This window comes from Tenrec ecaudatus, chromosome 12 (assembly GCF_050624435.1).
Source record: "Tenrec ecaudatus isolate mTenEca1 chromosome 12, mTenEca1.hap1, whole genome shotgun sequence".
In the NCBI taxonomy this organism is placed as follows: Eukaryota; Metazoa; Chordata; class Mammalia; order Afrosoricida; family Tenrecidae; genus Tenrec; species Tenrec ecaudatus.
This window is the reverse complement of record NC_134541.1, coordinates 118,666,119-118,688,648: the sequence shown is the minus strand read 5'-3', so window position 1 is coordinate 118,688,648 and position 22,530 is coordinate 118,666,119. Positions and strand designations below refer to the sequence as shown.

The window sequence follows — 22,530 nt, the reverse complement described above, 5'->3', positions numbered from 1 at the left end:
TGAAGGAAGAGTGGTCCTGACCTTGACTGGCAATGCCCGAAGCAGATCCACATTGCCTTGGCAAATGGGGCAGAGCTCGTGGCAGAAGTTCCCTGGTCCGTGGACCCTCGCTGGACGGACGTCCCTCTGTAGGACGCCACGGGGAAGGGACTGTCGAGGTAACGGGACAGGTTCTGAGAGCGCACCTCCTAGAGGAGAAGCACCCTTGTACCCACTAGACTTATTCCCACCTGAAGTCCTGCCCAACCGTTTCATAAAATTTAATATTATAAGGTCTATAAAATTCCCGGAGCTGGTCTATGACGTCCGGATCGATCTGGACGTGAGTTCTCCCTTTGGATTTGCCCAGGCAGCGAGGCAGGAGGCTCGATTCCGGTTTCTTCAAGCAAGGGAAGCCTTTGGTCTTGTTGAAGTAGAAGTGCTTGTCTGTGATGAAGCGCTTGACGCCCAGGAAGTCCTGCACCCGCGCCATCTCGCCCGCCGGGTCGGTGATGAGCCGCTCGCCGCTGACGAAGTGGATCTGGGCCAGCGGGAAGTACCGCAGCCAGCTCTCCAGGTGCAGCGCGTACAGGCCGATGCGGATGGCGTTCCACGACATGTCCACCTCGCCCAGCGTGCGGTTGCGGAAGGACAGGCCCTCGAAGGTGGGTATGTCGGGCTTCTTGGAGAGGGTCTGGGTGTAATCCGAGATGGCCCGGGTCACGGGATTCCGGACCACCACGATGAGCTTGGTGTCTCGAGACATGTTGAAGATCCGGCGAGGGGCCTCTTGTGTGACAAAGTAACTGGGGGTCTTCTCCAGCGTGATCTGGCTGTCCAGGGTCCTAGGCATCAGGCTCCTGTGGGGTAGAAGGACCACAGCATGAGACAGGGTCCCCTGGAGGGCCCAGATCTCAGGGGCAGGCGTCCCCCCCACCCCCCAGCCCACGCCCCTGGGGCCCATCCTCTCTCCTCTGGAGTGACGCACTCCATTTGAACTGTGCCATCCCACGGCCACCAAGTGGATGCCGACTCAGAGCGACCCTATAGCACAGGGTGGAACTGCCCCTGTGAGTTTCCATGATGACAACGCTTCAGTGGAGTAGAAAGTCCAGCCTGTCTCCCACAGAGCGGCTGGCGGTTTAGAACTCCGGACCTTTGGGTGAGCATCCCAATGCGTAACCACGACTCTACCTGAAGCTCCTTCCACCCCGTCTTAATGCGCGTATTTTTCCTCTTAAGGAGAAACAATATAAATATTCATCATTACGGGTTAAGTAGACTGTGGAATAGCCAATTAGCGCTGTTTGGCGGACCAGTCTACAAACATGGAATGTTCTTTGAGATATAATGGTAAGTGAGAAATGACAAGAAGCAGCGTATCTGAGCTCCCGACCGGTAAAAGCAGACGCTGCTAGGGAGAAGATTTGAACCAGGGGTCAGCGGTAGGTGAGAAATACTTTTCACAGTAGAGAGAATAAGATACCGTTTAACTATTTTAATGTACTTATTACATGTGTTAAATTATACGGATTGATTGAAATAATCATTCAAATACCCCAGAGATGGTTCTTCTTACAAAAAAGATATTTCTCCAGATATTTTAAGAAAAAGGACTGGGTAAAAGTTTTGTTTTGCCAGAAGAGTCTCTGCTTTGGAGATGCCCGTCTCACTCTCTCCTCCTGAAAGACACCTGAAATCCATCCTTTGTTGCAGCCTGAGGAAGCGCAGAGCTCCGGGCCAGTCAGGGCACAGTCCCGACAGGCCTAGCAAAGCCACCTCAATTACTCCTTTATTTCTTGTTTCTGCTTGAGATCTAGCTGTGTATACACTGCCCCCAGGCCCGGGAAGACAAGGCTGTCCTGTGGCGTCCTGGCTCTCCCAGGCTTTGCTACTGCTGCTGCTGCTCCTGGCTCTAATAACACATCTGCCGAGCCTTCTGATTCTGCCACCGAGCAGTCAAGCAGCCATGGAGAAAAATGTGTTACTCTGACAGCTGGATCGTTTATATATTTGCTAATTATAGCTTTTTGTGCACCTCCAACACTGCTCAAGAATCTGCTATGGTCATCTTTCACACCCATTGCACCCTTCCTAGGAGATGTACAAGTGCTCTCCCTAAGCCACCAGCTCTACTCTGTCACACCCCCCCCCCAAAAATGCAACTCCCTCAATCTTCATCTCGCAATCTTAACTGGTTGGAGCTACTGAATCTGAACCCAACTCATGGGGATCCCTGAACAAAGGAATGAGAATCCTGCCCAGTCCTGTATTATCCCCAAGATCAGTTGTCGATTGGATTGTTGTGATCCTCAAGATTTTACTGGCTGATTTTGGAAGTAGTTTGCTTCCTAAACCCCAAACCAAACTCACTGCTATCGAGCCGATTCTTACTTGCAGGGACCCCGTGGGGCAGGGCAGGCTTGCCTCTGTGAGTTCCTGAGATAGTCCCTTTTTACGGGCGTCGAAAGCACTGTTGCTCTCCCTCTTGCTTCCTCACCTGCCTGTCTTAATTTGTAAGCTCTGCTGAAGACTTTTCTCATCATAGCAACATGTAAGCCTCTATGACAGATGGGTGTTGTGATGCATGTAGTCGACTGACCAGGAAGCTAAGCTGGGACCCCCATTCTAAGTCCTTCCCACTTTCCTCAGAGAACAAGGTGTACAGGACTCATTTCTCCACCTGCACTGCCTGATTTCTTCCCTTCTGCCTTCCCTGCAATTGTTAGGTAGTTCTAGCGTAGGGCTAAAAGATGTCCATTAACGCATGCCCAGAGAGCCAGGCACGGGAACAAGGAGTGGCATACTGCACATGCTCAGAAGTTCAGGTTTCCCACGGGTAGCCATGGGTGGGCGCTAAACCTGGATTGGCCCACCTAGGCCACCTGCATTGGCCCACCTAGGGCCAGGTGAATTCAATTCAGCCAATTGGGTCGATCAGGGGTCATCTACCACACCTCCTCATAGAATCCTTGAAAAGGCAGGAGCCCAGAGCCGAGAGGGATTTTTGTCTGCGTGACGCTGAGCAGCTTCCGCCAGGCTGCGTGGTCGGGAGGAGTCCTATGGGCGCCGTGTAAACCTGAAACTTCTTCTAACTCTCATAAAACTCACTTGGATCACGAACCAGGCTTCGGCGTGAATTCTTTCTCGTGCAGAGCCAAGGACCGAGGTATCTAACTCTATCTCCAGAGAGATCTGACACAGCCATGTGCATTACCGCGGTGAACGTTCCAACTCATCGTGCTATTAGACGGAGGCAATAGATGTGAGGTCTATAACGAAGCTTGACGCGTTGAGTGTTTAAATAGTGTTGACTATGGTCGTCCAAGAGGCCAGTCTTAAAAAAGAAATAGATTAACACTATTCGCAAACAACCACAAGTGTACTTGAATAGAATTCTCCAGCCAAACTTTCTTGGAAATCTGTCTATAGCATACCCGTATAGGACCTTGGCACACCTTGTAATTAGGTATTGAACTTTATGACAAGAGAAGAGATGAAATCACATCCATGTGAGAGTGCCGCTAAATTGTTTCCAAACTAGTGGGAGTTATTGATAGAAAAGTCTTTCCCAACACAAAGAAGTTGACTGGTCAAACCATTAAATGGATTCCCTCCCCCCATTATTCTTTACTATGCTAATGAAGATCCAAGAGGGGGGGGGGAGAGAGAGAGAGAGAGAGAGAAAGGAGGCAGCATTTCCCAAGCTTATTTGACAGTAGAGGTATGAAATTTTGCCAGGAGCACCAATTGATGTCTCTGAAATTCCAGCCAATTCAGATTTGGCACCAAAAGAAAGCTCCACCCTTCTGATTTCTAAGTGGCACATTGATTGCAAGGTCCAGATAGGCTGCTAATGGCAAGGTGGTTCTAAACCACCAGCCGCTCTAAGGATAAAGACAAGGCTTTCTACTCCCACAGAGAGTTACAGTGTTGGAACCCCACAGAGGCAGTTCTACCCTGTCCTATAGGGTTGCTAGTCAGAATCAACTCATCATTTTGGGGGTCTGGGAAGGAAGATATAAAAGGTCCCTGGTGACATAGTGGGTTAGGCTCTAGGCTTCTAACTACAAAGTCAGCAGTTGGAAACCAGCAACTGCTCCACAGGAGCAAGACGAGGCTTCCTACTTCTGTAAAGCTTTAGAGACTCAGAAACCCACAGGAGCAGTGCTACTCTGTCCTACAGGGCCATTATGAGTCAGAAGGAACTCGGTGGCAGTGAAGGGAAATGTAGAGGAGCCCCGGTGCTGGGGTTGGGTTAGGCATTGGTTTGTTGACAACAAGCTTGACAGTTTCAATCTGCGCCCGTCCTCAGGAGATTAGGCTGTCTGCTCCTATAAAGATGAGTGAGCTCAGAAATCTTGAGTCAGAATCGACTCAATGGCAGGGGGTTTGGGCGGGTAAGAAATCTATAAAAGGTTCTTGGTGGCACAGTGGCTAAAGCACTTGGCTGCTAAGTGAAAAACTGCTTGAACTCACTGGCGGCTCCCTCGGTGAAAGGCGTGGCAGTCTGCATCCACCAGGATTCACAGCCTGGGAACCCCTACGGAGCCATTCTGCTCTGTGTGCCAGCGTTGCTTTGCGGTGGGACTGACCTAGTGGCTGTGGGTTTGGTCTTTGGAAGGAAGAGCCAAGGTGTCCTCAGGTGGCCCAAATGGGTAAATCCTCAGCGACTGACGGAGAGGTTAGTGCAATGAATCCACTCCAAAGCACCCTGGAAGGAGGCCATTGAAAACTCCATGGGGCATCGTTCTTCTCCCAAACACGGGTCACTTTGACTTAGAAGTGACTTGACAGCAACTGGTACGGATTGACTTTGGGCTTAAGGAAACATAGATGCCAGGCGGTAAACAGAGTCACAGTCCTTGCTCTATGGGCCACATGGCAAAGTGCTTAGCACTTCAAATTGTTCGATTCCATCTGAGCGCCTCCTTACACACGTGGGTCATTGGACAGAGTACTGGACACCCGTGTGATGACTATGCGTAGGGAGGCTGTGGATACGCCTCCTTGCTCTGTGCACATTGTGGGGTGGGCCTGGGCCTTTGCTTTGTGGCCCATTTCCCTCCTTCCGCCACCCTTTCAGTCGTGCCCACTTGTTTCTAGCTGCTAACAAAGAGCTGAACTTCACTCTCACCCTGTAGCCCTCTTAAGCATCAGAAATGACTTCCTGTCATTTCTACGTAGCTCTGCGAAAACCACTGAGAGGCTGCCTCACCTTTACTGCTTGCACTTATCCCCCAGCTGCTGTCTGCACCTGCCCAGCAGCATTTCCCCTGCACCTGGTTCCAGCCCTGAGGTCCTCTTTGAGGGTCTGCTCCTCCTGCTTCGGATACAATCTTGGTGAGACGATGGGTGGGTGCAGGGTCGAAGTTAGGCCAACAGTGCCAATTGTCTCCTAAAGGCTAACATGAACGTGCATGGAAATGGATGTCGTTGGACACAACCTGGGAGCCCAGGAGCCTTTGCTCCTCATCAGTAGTTGCTGCGGATTCCGGAGCTCATTTAGCTTAGACCCATTCTGAGACCTGGTTCTTCCATTTTCCTCTGGATTCTGGGTGTGATAACACATCCTTCCAATACATGATTAATAAGTTAAGTTAACTAGAGTTGATTTCTCTAGCCCAAGAATTCAACTCAGGGTTTACAACCTGGTTTGCTTGCCTTCTTCTCTGCGGCAACTAAGCTTGCCCTGCTAGGTTATAAACACCACGAGGGCAGGGCAGGCTGTGGCACTTGTATTGGCAGCTACATCTCCAAAGTCAACTGCAGTCCACGGTACAAGTAAGTTCCTCTCAATCAGTATTCTTGAGGTATGGATGAAGTCAGGAACCCCTGCTATGGTTTTAATATCTTAATATCTTTAATATCTTAAGTTCTTTCCAAGTTTCCATTTCTCTCTAAGTATTCTGGACCCCCCCCCCCCCTGCTTCCCTGGTCCATCTCCCACTTTTCACACTCCACCCATCCTTTCGGAATGACACCTTTCCTTGTTCCACCTTTCACCACCACTTGGGACTGATGGGAATGCCCAGGTGTTACAAAGTGCAAACCCATTGGACTGCTAACAGTTTACTTCCCTCTCTTGCCTAACTCTGAAACGGTCCCAGTCAACATTTCCCAAGCGGAGGAAACACCCCAGGAGTCGCCTAAACTCCTCCTTACACCGCTGCCTTCCGTTCCTCTACGTATTGTGTCTCAGATGTCTCACCATCCAAACGCTCTTTTGCCAGATCCATGGTGCCCTCCCTCCCTCCTTCCCACAAAGAACATTCTGCGTGAGCAAGGTGCCACAGGGAAGGAAAGAACAGGCATGCCTCTGATTAGTACCGATAGGGCTCTCTGGATGATATCATTTTCTGCTAAATTTGTACACCTTGTCTATGTGCTCTGGAAGACCTGGCTGCCTGGGGGACTTTGGTGACATATTAGCTCCGAACCGGGCAGCCAGGATCCTTGAAAATCACTGCAGTCTCCAGGGGGGTAATTAGAACTGGAAGAGGAGGGGAAAATCCTCCTCGCAAGAAACTGCTTCTTAAAACTCAACCTGCTGAGACTCACCTAGCAGTCGACCCAGCACCTGTGGCAGCTTATCCTCGTCATGCGGAGTGCAGCGGCTATGCATCTCCCGCCCAATCCCAGCCACACTTTCTTCCAAGTGCCTCTGCCCACATCTTCACCGACAGACTACCAACTCCCGGCTTTCACTCTTCATCACTAACTTAGTCTTCTCAACTCCACCGATCAGTCATTCCTCACAGCCTCTGGGCAGAAATGAACTATTCAAAGTTCTCTCTGAAGAGTTGTTTGTTTGTTTGTTTGTTTTGCCCCTTGCTACAGGACCAAAGCCACCCACTGAGCTGCAGACCCCAGACTCAAGTGTGACTCAAACATTAGGAGAAAATGGGAGGATGTTAAAATTTAAAAAAACTGGGCACAAAGACTGCTTTTCTCTGCATGAGGCAAAGTTCAAAAGTCACGAAAGGAAAGATTTAAAGTTAGGCCGTGTACCAAATGTCAGTCTCTGCAAGGGAAAATGCTGTGAAATGAAAGGCATTTGCAGCCAGGACGATGGAGAAACAACGGGCTGGTTGGATAGCAGTGAGTCTGGTTTGAGTTTGAAGCTACTAATGTAAATGAGGTAAACAAAGGCTGTTTCTCCACTTGGTGGAATTGGTTCAGGAGGTGGAATACAGCGTCGTGGATGATTTGAATTCAGCGAGCTCAGGTTTGCATCCCAGGTTGCCCACTTCCAGCTTTGGAAGTATATTTGTTTTGTGATCTGAAGCGATAGTTCCCTTCACTTGTCTGTTGTGTATTAGCACGTACGTTCTGAGAACTACGTTCATAAAGCCTATGTGATAGTGAAAGGCCAAGAGCTTTTCCCAGAGTTCCTAAGTGGGTTGAGCCTCCATTTAATTCCTTCTGCCCAACAGCCAGGGATGTGGACAGTATTGTCCTCAGGTAGAGTATAGCAGAAATGAGCCCCCCCCCCACTGGCCCTCACCCCCCCAGGGAGGAGCAGTCTCTGTTTAGGGCTGGCCTGGGTGTGTCCTTGATGGATATCACCATACTGGCCAATGTCACATAGTCATGAATCATGCCCTGACTGCCTTGATTGGAAGGCCCTGGACCAATCCTCTGTCCAACATAATGTCTGTGACCCAATCATGGCCCTATTCCTGCTGCTGCAGTCCCACCTGTAACTGTGATGGATTCATCAGCCACCAATCATGCTTTTGTGACAGTTTCCTTTGCCCTCCATGTCCTTCGTAAGGGTCTGAAGCTCTACGAAGGGCTGGATATTATCATGACCTAGCGCCAATGGTTTCCCTCATCCAGATGATGTGTCTTTGTCTCTGTATCTTTTCCAGTTTAAAAAACTCAACTCACTTGATCTCAACTCACAGTGAATTTACAGGACAGGGCAGAATTGCCTCTGTGGGTTTCCAAGACTGACTCTAACTGTTAACGGGAGTAGAAAGCCTTGTCTTCCCCTTAACGAGCAGCTGGGGGTTTTGAACTGCTGACCTTGCAGTTGCCTTACAACAGTTTTGAGGTCTGAATAAACCCACGAGAGTCCCCTGTAAAGTATAAGCCACTATACAAACAGCCATCCAGTAATGAGTTGTCTTTGTCCTTCTGACTGGTGTCCCCTCTTTAATTCAAGTCCTTCTCATTAAAAAGGAACAAAGAAAAGCATCTATGTCTTTACCCTCTCTTCTCTCTTTGTCCCAATCCAACAGCTCTTGACATACAGTTCACTGTCCCGACTCCTGGCCTCACTTTCCTCCTCAGCCTGGTACCTCTGACTCCTACCCTCCTCATTTCTCCGAAGAGACTTTGATTCATCCCCAAAGCCCGCCCACCCTGTCATCACGGCCTTGCCTCCTCTCTGTATGGCACGTGAAGCATTTGCCTCTCCCTCCCTCCCCACCCCTGCTGCGTTGTGAAATTTGTTTGTCATTGCTTGGCTTCACAAACACACTCTCTTGGTTTCCTTTTTACTTCTCTTAGTCCATGTGGCAGTTACATAATCTCCTGCCAACTTGCGAAGGGGTGGGGTCTAGCCTGTCCATCAGGTCGCAGTTTGATGACCTCACTTGAAGGCGTGATGGAGATAAATAGCTGAGTGGAGGCCTGATACACATACTCCTGTTGAAACATTCCTGTTGACAAGCCCCATGGAGCTACTCCACTAGAGCTGGAGCCCTGGAGGTGGAGGAGCCACTTGGAGACCCACGCCAGCAGTGGGATGCTTCCACCCCCCACTGGGTACACAAGCCTGTGATCTTCCTGCATTCGGCATCATTGCATGGCTATGTGAGTCTAAAGAAGAATTTATGGACTAGTATCAACATGTGGGCTAAAATTGGACTTATGGACCTGATCTGGATGGGACTGGGATGTTTTCTTAACATACAACAGCTCGTTGATATAAAGTTCTCTCTCTTTAATAATTTTATTGGGGGCTCATACAATTCTTATCACAATCCATCCGTCCACTGTGTCAAGCACATTTGTACATTTGTTGCCATCATCATTTTTAAAACATTTGCTTTCTACTTAAGCCTTTGGTATCTGCTCCTCATTTTCCCCTTCCTCCGCACACCCCCTCACGAACTCTTGATAATCTATAAATTATTATTATTTTGTCATATCCTACACTATCCAACATCTCCCACTCACTCCTCTGCTGTCTGTTCCCCAGGGAGGGTGCTACATGTAGATCCTTGTAATTGATTCCCCTTTCTACCCCACCTTCCCTCCACTCTCCTGGTATTGCCACTCTCATCACTGGTCCTGAAGGGTTCATCTGTCCCAGATTTCCTGTGTTTCCAGTTCCTATCTGTACCAGTGTACATCCTCTGGTCTAGCCGGATTTGTAAGGTAGAATTAGGATTAGGTTAGTGGGGGTCAGGGGGAAGGGAAGGAAACATTTAAAAACTGGAGGAAACCTGTATGTTTCATCATTGCTACACGGCACCCTGACTGGCTCATCCCCTCCCCATGACCCAATGTTAGGATTTTTTTGTTCTTTGATGCCTGATACCTGATCCCATCAACACCTCGTGATCACACAGGCTGGTGTGCTTCTTCCATGTGGGCTTTGTTGCTTCTTATCTAGATGGCCACTTGTTTATCTTCAAGCCTTTAGGACCCCAGACACTATGTCTTTTGATAGCTGGTCACCATCAGCTTTCTTCACCACATTTGCTTATTCACCCGCTTTGTCTTCAGTGATTATGTCAGGAAGGTGAGCATCATGGAATGACAGTTTAATAGACACACATATGAGTGTCTATGAATTTTTTCTCTAGTCAGCCAGTACTAACACAGTTCTTTTCCATATAAAGGTGAGCAGGTCACATGTAAATTTGGAGAAGACACTACACAGTAAGAAAGGCCAGAAAATAATAATGATAATACTAATAATAGAGATGGGAAGAAACTGGGAGGAATGCCAGCGTGAAAGGCAACAGAAGTAAATACTTTGGTATATGCAATCCTACAACAACGACAATCTACTGGTATACCGTTGATAGACATGCAGCCTGATGGGTGTGGGAGGGAGGATGAGTGGATACACTCTTGTATAAGTTTTGACAGGGGACATTTGTCCATGCTGCAAACATACTCATAAATGTGGAGCACACAGGGGGAAAAGTTATAAACACTTCTGAAGACATAACCCACCCTTAAAAACTCATGAGTAACCAAGTAAGACGCCACTGTTGGTTTTGCTCTGCCTAGAGACAAGAAGAGTGGTGGAAGTTGAAGACAGAAAGGAAACACTGTGTCCAGTGGAATACCGTTTGCACATTCATCTCTATAACCCCGAGATCAGAATTGTAAGGTGCCCAGATACCACTTCCAACTGATCACATTAAAAGATGCCCTGGTGAGAGTGGCGATACCAGGTGAGAGTGGAGATACCAGGAGGGTGGAGGGGCGGTGGGGTGGAAAGGGGGAACTGATTACAAGGATCTACATATAACCTCCTCCCTGGGGGATGGACAACAGAAGAGTGGGTGAAGGGAGACATTGGACAGTGTAAGATATAACAAAAAATAATTTATAAATTATCAAAGGTTAATAGGGGAGGGGGAGCGGGGAGGGAGGGGGAAAATACTGAGCTGATGCCAGAGGCTTAAGTGGAGAGCAAATGTTTTGGGAATGATGAAGGCAATGAATATACAAATGTGAATTACACAATTGATATATGTATGGATTGTGATAAAAGTTGTATGAGCCCCTAATAAAACGATAAAAAAAAAGATGCCCTGGTTCAGAGCTGGTAAACCTGGCAGTCAGTCTCTCTTGCTGCAGTGATGTACTCTGAGCACCTGTCAGCTTCCACCAGTTCTGAAAGGTTCCCAGACTCCCCACTTAACAACTAGGTGAGCCAAGGAATTTCCTTTATTCTCTAAGAACGAGTTTTCCAACTTCACATTCCACAGCCTCTAGGGCTACTGACAAGGGTAGGTGGCAGGGGCCAGCGCCACCAACCTACCCCACTTTCCGCAGCATCATAGTGTCCCCTAGTGGTTGGTGACTCCACTGCAGCTGGTGGAATGAAAAATCTTCCAGACCCATTTGCAAAGACTCCTGGGTGAAGAAAGTGGTTAGTGGTAATGAAAAACAGAAAAGCCAAACTCAATGCTATCAAGGTGATTCAGACTTACAGGAAACCGACAGGACAAAGTAGAACTGCCCTTTTGGGTTTCTGAGACTTTAAATCTTTATGGCAGCCAGCAGTCTCAATTGTCTTCCCTGGAGTGGGCTGGTGGTTTCGAACTGCTGGCCTAGAAGTTAGCAGGCCATTGCCTAACCCACTATACCACCCAGGGCTACTCTCTAGTGATAGAGGTCCTCTTTGTTTTTGTCCTCTGCTGAATGCATGAAGTCCCACAATTTCAAAGGGTTATGAGGGTTGTTGACTTTCTGATTATGCATGAACCAAAGCGAGAAGCAGGCAATGTTGCCGGGACGTCAACTTGCTCAAGTATCATCCAGGTCTCCTACGTGCCCAGGGCTTTGCAGGCCACCAGTACTTTTGCAGCATCCAACAGAGGGCAGAGTCCAAGGTCTATCCAACTGTGAAAATCTGGATTTGTGGCCAATCTATAGTTCAGCTCCACCTTTCATGTGTCTGTCTGGAAGGTCGTTGGAACACCCAGAAGGTCCATCCTTTCCCATTTCCTGGCTCTTGCTGTTCTTCTGGCTCGTCCCGTGGCTCAATCTTTCTCTCTCCCGGGGCTCAGCTCCAACGTCCCCACTCTCAAATGTCATTCTCTACAACACCGTGGCTTATTTCCCTTCCAGCTCTAGGCACGACCTGCAACTCTCTTGCACCTCTCTTGCCTATCTATTGTCTTTCCCCCTCAATGAGCTTGCAGACTCCTTGAGAAGAGCGCGGAGTAAGGCTGCCTTACTGACTGGTCTATTTGATCCTTGTCACTGTGAGTCATGCTCACGGTAAGGAATCCAAGCCTAAGTCAAGAAGATATGAGCTCCTGGAGGAAACAGCAGCCTGCCTTCTTGAGAAAGAATATCCCCCCAGCTCTATCACTGATCATCTGTAAGACATAAATGGTCCATGCATGAAATGTACATCTTTCATAGTGATGTGTTTACTTTAACATACTTTAGAAAATTGGAGCCAGGACATCATCAAAGTAAGGAGTACACCATTGTCTTTGTGGATTACGTTATGCCAGTGGACCTTGCTGTACTCTAAAACCATAGTCATGAGCCCCTAGGCTCTGGGATTCATTCCTTCAGGGTGGTTATGTCTAAGAAGTTCTTAATATAACTTTTCCCCCTGTATATGTGTCAACATGCTCATGGATATATTTGTAGCCTAGAGAAATACAAATGTAGAAATAGTCTCTGTCAAACATACATATTAATAAATAGACTTCCATGCCAGCTCAGCTTATGTGTTTACTGATAGATCACTCTTATTGTGCATACAATAGCATATATACCTCTGTTTGACAGGGTCGCTGGGACCCAGAATTGACTTGATGGCAGGGAAGTTGATATACCTCTGTGACCATTTTGGGTGTGTATCCTGTTGAAGGAGCCCTAGTTGTGTAGTGGGGTTACGAATTGGGCTGCTAACTACAAGGTCAGCAGTTTGAACCCACCAGCCACTTTGGGAGAAAAACGAGGTTTTCTGTTGTCATAAAGATTTACAGCCTTGGAAACCCACAGGACAGCTTTCCTCTGTCCTGTTCGGTCATTGGGTGTTGCTATCAACTTGATGGCTGCGAGTTTGGTGGGGATCCTGTTTGGAGGCATCCTGGTAGTGCTATGGTTTAAGTATTGGACGGCTACCACGATATAAGTAATTCAAATGTACCAGTTGCTCTGTGAGCAAGATGAGCTGTCTGCCCCTGTAACAACGTAGAGTCTTGGTTCCTTATGAGTTTGAATGGACTCAATAGCAATGGAGGGTGTGCCTTTACTAGCCTGTTTGGGGTTCATTGAGCTCCTTGAGTCCATCTTTTCATCTTTCTTGACATTAGAAGGAAGTTTCTTCTAGCAACTCTTCAACAGTTTTTATCTATGTTGGCTTTGGTCTCTTCCTTTTCGTTAAGACTTATCACACGTAAGTGACAGTGTCCCACCTAATTCTTAGACTTTCTCCATCTTTTTTTTTCTTATTACCTTTTTGGCAAGTTTGGGCTGAGATTTATGTTCAGTATCATAAATTCTGCCTTCCAAGGATTAAGTTCTATTCCCTTTTCTCTTTCAATGTATTAATATTTCGGCAAACCTAGTATTAATCTCATGGGCTATTATTTGTTGTTTTTATGCGGTTCCTAATTTTTAATTTATTTTTTCAGTTTGTTCTTTTAGTGTTTCCTTGAGTTCTTCTAATTCCCCCCATCCCCCACATTTTTCTTGATTTTGCCAGCAGCTTTCTCGATCGTTAGCTTAAGTTCTTGGAGGTACCTAAATATTCTTTTGAGTCCCTTGTTAAGTAGGTTCAGTTTAGTGCCATTTCTCCCTTACACAGGGCGCTGTATTTTGGTCACTTGTTTAAGCTATTCTGTCTTGTTTCTTCACGTGACCTGAAACTGTCTATTGTCTTTGAGACAATGTGGTGTTTGTATTTAATTGGTGATGGTATGCTGGTGTGGTCTAGGATGCTTCCCATTCATCTCCTGATGAATGGGATAGAGGCTGGGAGTGTGTATGCTGTGTTTCGTGTCAGCATAGCATGGTTGAGGATTTGTTGGACTGGTGTTGGTAACCATCCATCATCGATCAGGTGATGTAGGAATGGGTGGTGGCCCTTGTCAAGTTGGTGGAGCTGCAGTAGGTCCTGGTGAAGCTTGGCAGTGTGAGCCATGGTGGTTGTTTCCCACTAAGTGGGACAAGTAAACAAAGAAAAGACAAGACAAATAACCACAGAAAAACAGAAAACAATAACAAAAGGGGAGTGGGGAAACAAACAAGGGAACAACACTGGAAAAAAGAAATTAATAACTCTAAAGAAAAGGGAAATAAAAAGCAGAAGAGGAAAAGAAAAAAAATAAGAAAGAAAAAAATCACAATGAACAAGACTAAGAAAGGAAGGGAAAAAATTGGAGTGAAGAAAGATAAAGGACAAAGGAAAGCTCAGAATGAAAGGGGATAAAAAACACTCCAAACACCAGGGAATGTACGAGAAGAAAAGGAACAAAGGGATAGCGTTGGGAAGTGGACAGTGCACAGGAAGGGGGTGGGACACCAGGCGCCCAGTCTGGCCCAAGGAGATCTCCAGGGTGTGGGTCAGGCGGGATGTCTAGTCTTGGATGCATTGCGGTCAGCCTAGCAGGTGTCTGGTACCAGCTTGTGTCAGCTCAGAGGGTGGCTGGGGTTAGGGTTCCTGGTGCCAGACAGATTTCTGCCTGCTGAAGCCTGGTTGGGGGCATGCACATCTGGTGCTGCACATCCCACTGATCTGAGTAGGTGGAGAGCACACACCTCCAGATGTGGGGGTGGTGTGCCTCAGGGCGAGGGCATGCCTCTGACTTCAGAGGTGTGTCACTAGCCTTGGGTAGGAGAAGGCAGGGGCTGGGCATAATTCTTGTCCCTAGGGGGGTGGAGAACAGGGGAGGACCATACCTTTCTGGCTACCAGGCATCGGTGTGGGTGATGGTGTTGACTTGGGAGAGTGGAGTTGATTATTATTCAATCTGGTCACTCTCCTGGTTGAACATGGTTTACAAAAGTTCAAAGTAGTTGTTTTGTGTTGGACCAGCTGACAATGTACCCATTCTTTTGTCTCCTCAGTTACTCCTTTTGTTTAGCTACTTCTCCTAGCCGGTATTCAATCCACTTCTCTATCCTTTCCTGTGACGTGCAGGGTTTCAGGATGATTGTGTTAGCTGTTTCTTTTGGTCTCCTTTGCCTTTGCTGTTGAGGGCCCAAGGTAGTGTGTCTGCCTCATCCCCCATTTTGCTGGAAGTCAGTCTTCAGATTCACAGTGCTCCATGTGGGTCAGAGTAGACCTGTGTGCCATAGGATTTCAAATGAATGTGTTTGGTTCTTTTGGGGAAGTAGACTGTGCAGGGGCAGTGAATTATTTATTGTGGCTCTTTTGACCAAAGACTCTTAACTCCCACCAAACGACCTTTCCCTGCATGAGTCTGATAAGAAGGTGGGGGGAAGATGCTGATAGGATTTACCTGTGAGTAATTGTAAACAGGATTCCTTGGAATGCCATCCTGAAGTGTATAAAATGAGTCCTCTGAGAAGCAGAAGGAGGGAATTCCATTACCAGCAAGAGCCAGAAGTGGAGCTTGTCCTCTGGACCAGAGAGAGAGATCTCTGGACAGTGAATTTCCTGGATCCAGAAGATAGTTACACTATCAGAGGAGCAGCAGAACCAGGAGCCAGAGCATGGACAAGAGCGATAGGCTTCCCAACCCACAGAGCAAGTGAAGCTGAGGGCTTTGGTGCAGAAGGCTGGCTTGCGGAGTAGGGTGGCTCTGGGCACTTTATTGGGGGAATTGGACCTGCTGACCTACAGAAGTGGATCTGAGTGCCTTCGGGCTAAGGCTTATTGCACTGGAGTGCCTCTTGACACTTCATTCAGGGAGCTGGGTCTGCTGACCATGAGCTTAGGCTGACTGCCTTCAGGCTGAGGGTTATAGCAGAATGGTATGCTCTCTGGGCATTTATTGGCCCAAACTTTGGAACATATCCTGATAAACAAGTCAACCCTGAGCATTTCTCACTACCATTACAACTTGTTAACTGCCTTGATAAGCTTTTAAATGTGGATTTGCCTGTGAGTCTGTGTAGCCAGTGCAAAGGGATATTAAAACTCAAAGAAGTAAAAGAGAGCACGCTAATTAAGACAGTTGAGATCATCAGGCTTTTCTTCGCCTTTGTCATTTCTAGAGAGGCAGTGAAGCATGTTAACCTCAGGCACTACTCAGGAACTCTAGAGTAAAATTAATGACCCAGAAAATAAAAATCAGAGCCAACTAATCGGATCTTTGGCTTCAAAGTGAATGTCCTAAAGACTGAAGCAGTGAGAGAAAAGAGGACGTGGATGACAGAGTAATTAGTAGGAAATATGTGGCCTCCTGACACTGTTGAAGAAAAGACCAGAAATAAACTGGACAGAAACTATGGGCAAAAATTTCAAGAAAGAGATATTTCCAGAGAGAGAAGATGACTGTGAGTGGATTGAAAAGACCAGTTTAGTCCTAACAAAATAAGTCCCACATATATGTCTGATTCCATCCACCACCTGCCTACACATACATGCATCAGGACAGACGCTTTGAGGCATGGGAGTGGTTATGCCTCGTGCTGCTCACCTCAAGGTGAGCCATTCAAAACCACCAGCCGCTCTGCAGGAGAAAGATAGGGCTTTCACCTCCCATGAAGAGTTACAGCCTCTGAAACCCACAAGGGCAATTCTACCCTGTCCTGTAGGGTCGCTGTGAGTCAGTATTGACTCAATGGCAGCAAGGTTTTTTTGTTTAATCATTTTATTGGGGGCTTATACAACTCTTATAATAATCCATACATACATCAATTGTATAAAGCATATTTGTACATTTATTGCCCTTATCATTCTCAAAACATTTGCTCTCTACATAAACCCCTGGCATCAGCTCCTCATTTTCCCCCTCCCTCCCCATTCTCCCCTCCCTCATGAACACTTGATAATTTATAAATTATTATTTTGTCATATCTTGCACTGTCCAACATCTCCTTTCACCCACTTTTCTGTTGTCCATCCCCCAGGGAGGAGGTTCTATGTAAATCCCTGTAATCGGTTCTCCCTTTCCAAAACATCCTCCCTTCACCCTCCCAGTATCGCCACTTTCACCACTGGTCCTGAAGGGATCATCTGGATTCCCTGTGTTCCAGTTCCTATCTGCACCAGTGTACATCCTCTGGTCTAGCCAAATTTGTAAGGTAGAATTGGGGTCATGATAGTGGGGGTGGGGTGGGGAGGAAGCATTAAAGAACTAGAGGAAAGTTGAGTTGCCTACAGATGGGCTTTGGGGCCCTACTCCACACTCCCCCTCATTCATAATGATATCATTTTTTGTTCTTTGATGCCTGATACCTAATCCCTTCGACACCTCGTGATCACACAGGCTGGTGTGCTTCTTCCATATGGGCTTTGTTGCTTCTCAGCTAGATGGCCACTTGTTTACCTTCAAGACCCCAGATGCTATATCTTTTGGTAGCCGGGCTCCATCAGATTTCTTCACCACATTTGCTTATGCACCCACTTATTTTCAGTGATTGTGCCAGGAAGGTGAGCATCATGGAATTCTAGTTTAATAGAACAAAGTACTCTTGCATTGAGGGAGTACTTGAGTGGAGGCCCAATGTCCATCTGCTATTGTTAGGCAGCTTAGCCTAGGGAATTGGGAAGTCCATTTACGCATGCCCAGGAAAGTCAGCATAGGAAAGCTGGATTTTCCCACCGGTGGGCACAGATGGGCGTTATACCTGGAGCAGCCCACCGGGGCCAGGTGACTGCAATTCAGCCAATGGGATCGACCTGGGGTCGTTCACCACGCCTCCCTCAGGAACCCTTGAAAAGGCAGGGACCAGAAGGGAGAGGGCTGGTCTTGCTTGGGCTGTCTGGTCGTCTTCGTGGGAGGAGAGAGATCCTTGCGTGAGCTGGGGCAGTCTCTGCCAGGCAGCATGGTCAAAGGAATCCTATGGGTGCCGCGTAAAACCTGAAACTTCTTTTAACTCTCATTAAATTCACTTGGATCACGAGTCCAGCTTCGGTGTGAAATCTTTCTCACGCGGAGCCAAGGACCAAGGCAGAAATTTAGGCTGGAGAGAAAGACCTAACACTATCTTAATACTAAACCTATACATATATGCACATAGATCAATTTCCCTATTGTTATACAAAAATATATATACATATGTACATGCTTTTATTTAGACCTCTATAAATGTCCTTTGTCTCCTATCTCTTTCCTCTATTTCCTTTTACTTTCCTATTGTCCCACTATCATGCTCAGCCTTCATTTGGGTTTCAGTAATTCCTCTCTGTTACATCACCCTTGGTCACACCCTACCAGGCCTCCTACACCCTCCTCACCACTGATTTGGATCACTTGTTGTTCCCTTGTCCCTGGGTTTGTTAACACCACTTCCTTTCCCCCCTCCTCCCCCTCTCCCATGTCCCCCCAGGAACTGTTGGTTCCATTGTTTTTCTACTCCAGATAGTTCATCCAGCCTGTCTTATTCAGACAGACCTGTGGAGATAACAATATGCACAAAAACAAGACAGAGCAAAACCAAGCAACAAAAGAAAAGAAAGGAAAAGCACACAAAGCCAATGGCAAAAAAAATTAAAGCATCCAACACACCAACAAGAAAAAGAAAAGCTTGTAGGTAGTTCAAGGACTGTTTGTTGGCCTTTAGGAGTGTTTTCCAGTCGAGTCTGATGGGGTGCCAAGCCCTGGCCCCAAAGTCTATTTTTGGTATTCCCTGGGGACTTCGTTGCTCAATTGCAGCAAGGTTTAAAAAAAATTTTTTTAGAACTATTATAAGCAACCAGGATGGCTAAGACAGTTTTTCTGCAAAACCACATCAGATCAGGACTTTTCAGTAGCATTAAATGTGAGCAAGACATAAGATTCTCATCTACAGTTCTGAAGGAACAAAAAAATTGTGACAGCCAACATTTACTATTTAGCCAACCTGCTTGCGAAGGCAAAACAAAAGTACCATAAGACATGCGACACCTTGGACAACATTTCAATTTACTCTCCAAAAAGTGCCTTGAAAAGAAATTGCCTGAGCAGGGGTGTGAAAGAACTTGAGAGCCAGGAAGATGCGTGCAGAGGGACAGTTACTGGGTTTATGAAAAGAGCTGAGGCCAACTAAGGAAGAGATTTAGCCTCTAGCCATCCAGCATTAGCCTTTTAAAAGGGGCATCTGATCATTACTAGGTGCCCCGGTGACGCAATGGCTGAAGCACTTGGCTGCTAGCGACAGATTAGTGGCGGGAACTCATCAGTGGCTCCAAGATAGGAATGACCTGCGGATCTGCTCCTGCAGAGATGACAGGCCCGTGGGGCAAGTGTACTCTGTCACAGTTGTTGGAAAAGACTGGGCAGCAAACAACCGCCACCACAACACCCAAATCATCATCAGCAATGAGATCAATCAAAATCTCCAGCTAAATGAACAAGGGCCCCAAAGTCAACCATCGGGGAAGAAGGGAGGGAGCAGGCGAAGGAGGAGACACATACTTCGTCACCCAAATGCACTGCCTACTCATTGACAAGATTACAGGAATGAATAGAGACTCAATTACAGACATATCACTTGAAAAAATTCACATCAAGACATAGGCCTTCTAGAATGATGGGCCATAGAAGACCAAGGCAGATTGGTGATCACAAGACCACAGCAACCTCAACGGGCAGAAACGCTTTCGCTGGAGATGGGGAGGCTAAGATACACCCGAAAATGCCAGTGCAAGGAAAGCTGGCCTCCTGATATTAATACCGGATGAAGTGGGATACAAGGCAAAAGACATTAAATAAGACAAAATGAATAATTTAATATTGATAAAGGGCCCAGTGCACAATACAGACAGACGGCTCAGAAGTTCTGTATAACACAGTGGAGAAAACACTGCTTCTCCTTACTCTCCCCAAGGTCACCAGGAATCCATGAATAAGATATAAGCTATCAGGTACACCATGAGGTATATGTTCCAAAGATCCGAAAGATAGGGCAACTAGATGCTGACAGACAATAAATACAGGCATAGTTTTGGAAGGAGGGAAGAAGACTTATAAGGGGTAATGGATTTAGAAGAATGAGAAAGCTTACAGGGACGCAGCTATGGTGGTGGTGTGTGTGTGAGTGTGTATGTGTATAGAATGTCAGCCAGGAGGACGTGGGAAAGTGGACTCTTACCACACATTGTCCCTGTGGAAGGGCAGCTAGATTCCTTCAGCCTGACTTCTCACTCGCTCCTCTGTTCCTGCTCATGCAGAAGCAAGGACTCTTTTGCTACAATGAATAGAGAGCCCCTTCATCCCCCCACCGTCATCCAGGAACAGTGAAGGTGGGATGAACCATCACTCCAGAATGCTAGCAAGGAGGCTTAGCTAGCCCAGGTTAACAATGCGCCAGTAAGAGAAATCAACCATTCATGATCGCTAGTAGCATCCACCAAGATGTTGTTAGCTGGTTCTGACTCCTGGCAGCCCCATGCATGTACAGCAGAACAAAATACTGTGCGTACTATGTCCAGACTATAAGTTTCATGGAAGTTCAGGCAAGATGTAAATGCCTATTGACACAATGAATGTATTATTCTATAATGTATAGATTGCTTAATTAAATCTTCAATCAATAGGGATATAGAAAAAAATCTTCATATTAGAAAGACATCATTTTTTTCCCTACACTTGATCTTGGCAAAAAGGCCGAGAAGCAATGACATCATTTTTTTCCTGAAATGACTATAAATTAGGGTGATTCCAACACAAATCCCAAAGGGATTTGAAATTAAACTCGATATAAAAATTATAAAATTTATTTTGAATGAATAAATTAATGAGCAAAGTCATAGCATTTTGTTAGATGGAAGACTGACTCCTAGGGAGGAGATTGCAATAGCACATGTTAATATGCATATATTCCAAAGCTTCAATACCTAAACCAGTGTGGTTCAGGCTCAGGAAATGGGAAATGAATTAATAGACCAGAATACAAAATACAGAAACAAGAATAACAATGTGAAAAAAAATGCATGATAAAAGGTGGCATTTCAAATCGTTTGGGCACCCTGGTGATGTAGTGGGGGACACATTGGACTGTAAGGTCAGAAGGTCAGTAGTTTAAACCCACCAGCTTCTCTGAGGGAGAAAGATGGGATTTCCTGATTCCATAAGATTTACAGCCTAGGAAGCCCATAGGGGTATGCTTTAGGCTGGGTAGACTTGAAAAACCAATTCATAGACACTCATATGTATACAGGAAAGATCTTTATACAAAGAATAATTGTACATTAAGAAAACACCCCAGCCCAGTCCAGATCACGTCCATAAGTCTGATATTAGCCCATATGTCCAGTACCCATCTGTAAATTCCTCTTCGTATTTACACAACACATGCACTGACACCCAGTGCAGGAAGATCACAGGCCAGTGGGTGGAAAGTCCTGTGGATCCAGTGGTGGTGGAAGCATCTCAGCACTGGTGTGGGTCTCCACGTGGCTCCTCCAGCCCCAGAGCTCTGGCTGCATCAGCATAGCTCCATGTGGCTTGTCAACAGGAATGTCTCCCAGGGAGAGTATGTGTCTCGCCTCCAGTGAGCTATTTATCTCCTTAGCGCCTTCAGATGAGGTCGTCAGTTACGACCTGATTGACAGGCTAACCTAAACCCCACTCACTCTTAATTCAGTCTCAAGCTGACAGCATATTATGTAACTACCACAGGGCATTTCAACTCAGTCCTATAGGGTTGTTATATGTCAGAATCAACTCAATGGCAGTGTTTTTTAGAGCCTATCTACAAAATATGAAGTTAGGCTTCCTCATTCACACTTTACACCAACATTAATTCAGGATAGATGAAATGATTCAATAATGGGGAAAATGAAGGAAGATTAAAAACTATGGATATATATAAGTGTAAGTAAAAAAAAACATTGCTACAAAATCATAGAAACCCTTATTTAAGAAAAATATCAAAATGTGAAGCTATTGCTTCTTCACATACTCTCTACCTAGGTTGTTCTTTAAAACAAAACAAAACAGAGAAACTTATTTCAAGGAAATGGCCCATGTAATTGTGGAGGCTGGCAAATTTCAAATCTATGAGTCACCAACAGGTTGAACCCTTTCCCTGACTCAGTGGGATTAGGAGCTGACAGACCCCCAAACTACATGTCAGGCTGCTAGCTCACAAGGTTTCAGGTGCCATGGAATACAAAAATCTGCAGGCTGCTGGATCATATTCCAAGAACTGTAAGTCAGAGATGCTGAGATGAATACAGGCTGGAGAGAGGACATTTTACTCGTCGGTTCATATATATTGACTGCAGGACACACCCCCGTTCAGCTGATTGGCTGCTCCCGTCAGATCACAAAGTGGAATTTGCTTACACAGCAGCCATTTGCAGTGAATCATGGCCTAGCCAAATTGGCCTGAACCACCACATGGTCCTTCTTCTCAAACAAATGTACTGTATCCTAAAGGGAGAAAACCCTGAGCTCCAAGCAATTTTGGGGTGTAGTTTAAAGTCCAAAATCAGAAGACGATGTGAAGTTCTTCTATAAACATGGATGTAACTCCATGTGGTCCAATGACCAATGAACTAAAAAATAGGTTCTCTATTCTCTATCTACGACACACATCCTATATGGAATGGTGAAGCAGGAATGTAAATAAATGTGGATAAATGAGGCCCCAAAGTAGAAGGTTAAAACTTCGGAAGGCAGTGTTTCCACCTCCCTAACCCTTTCTCACAAGAATTCGGGCCTCGTTGATGGATAGGACGAAAACCACGTCAAAACAGCAATTCTGGCACCC

The 22,530-nt window shown here is 46.4% G+C and overlaps 1 protein-coding gene across 1 annotated transcript in view; it reads right to left on the bottom strand.

Annotated features, from left to right (window-relative positions):
* Positions 1-220: 220 nt before the first annotated feature.
* The window catches only part of HS3ST2 (heparan sulfate-glucosamine 3-sulfotransferase 2), a 122,936-nt gene continuing 100,626 nt past the window's right edge, over positions 221-22,530 (bottom strand). The window contains exon 2 of the mRNA XM_075528381.1: positions 221-839. Coding sequence (XP_075384496.1) covers positions 221-839 — 619 coding nt within the window. The remainder of the gene's footprint in view (positions 840-22,530) is intronic.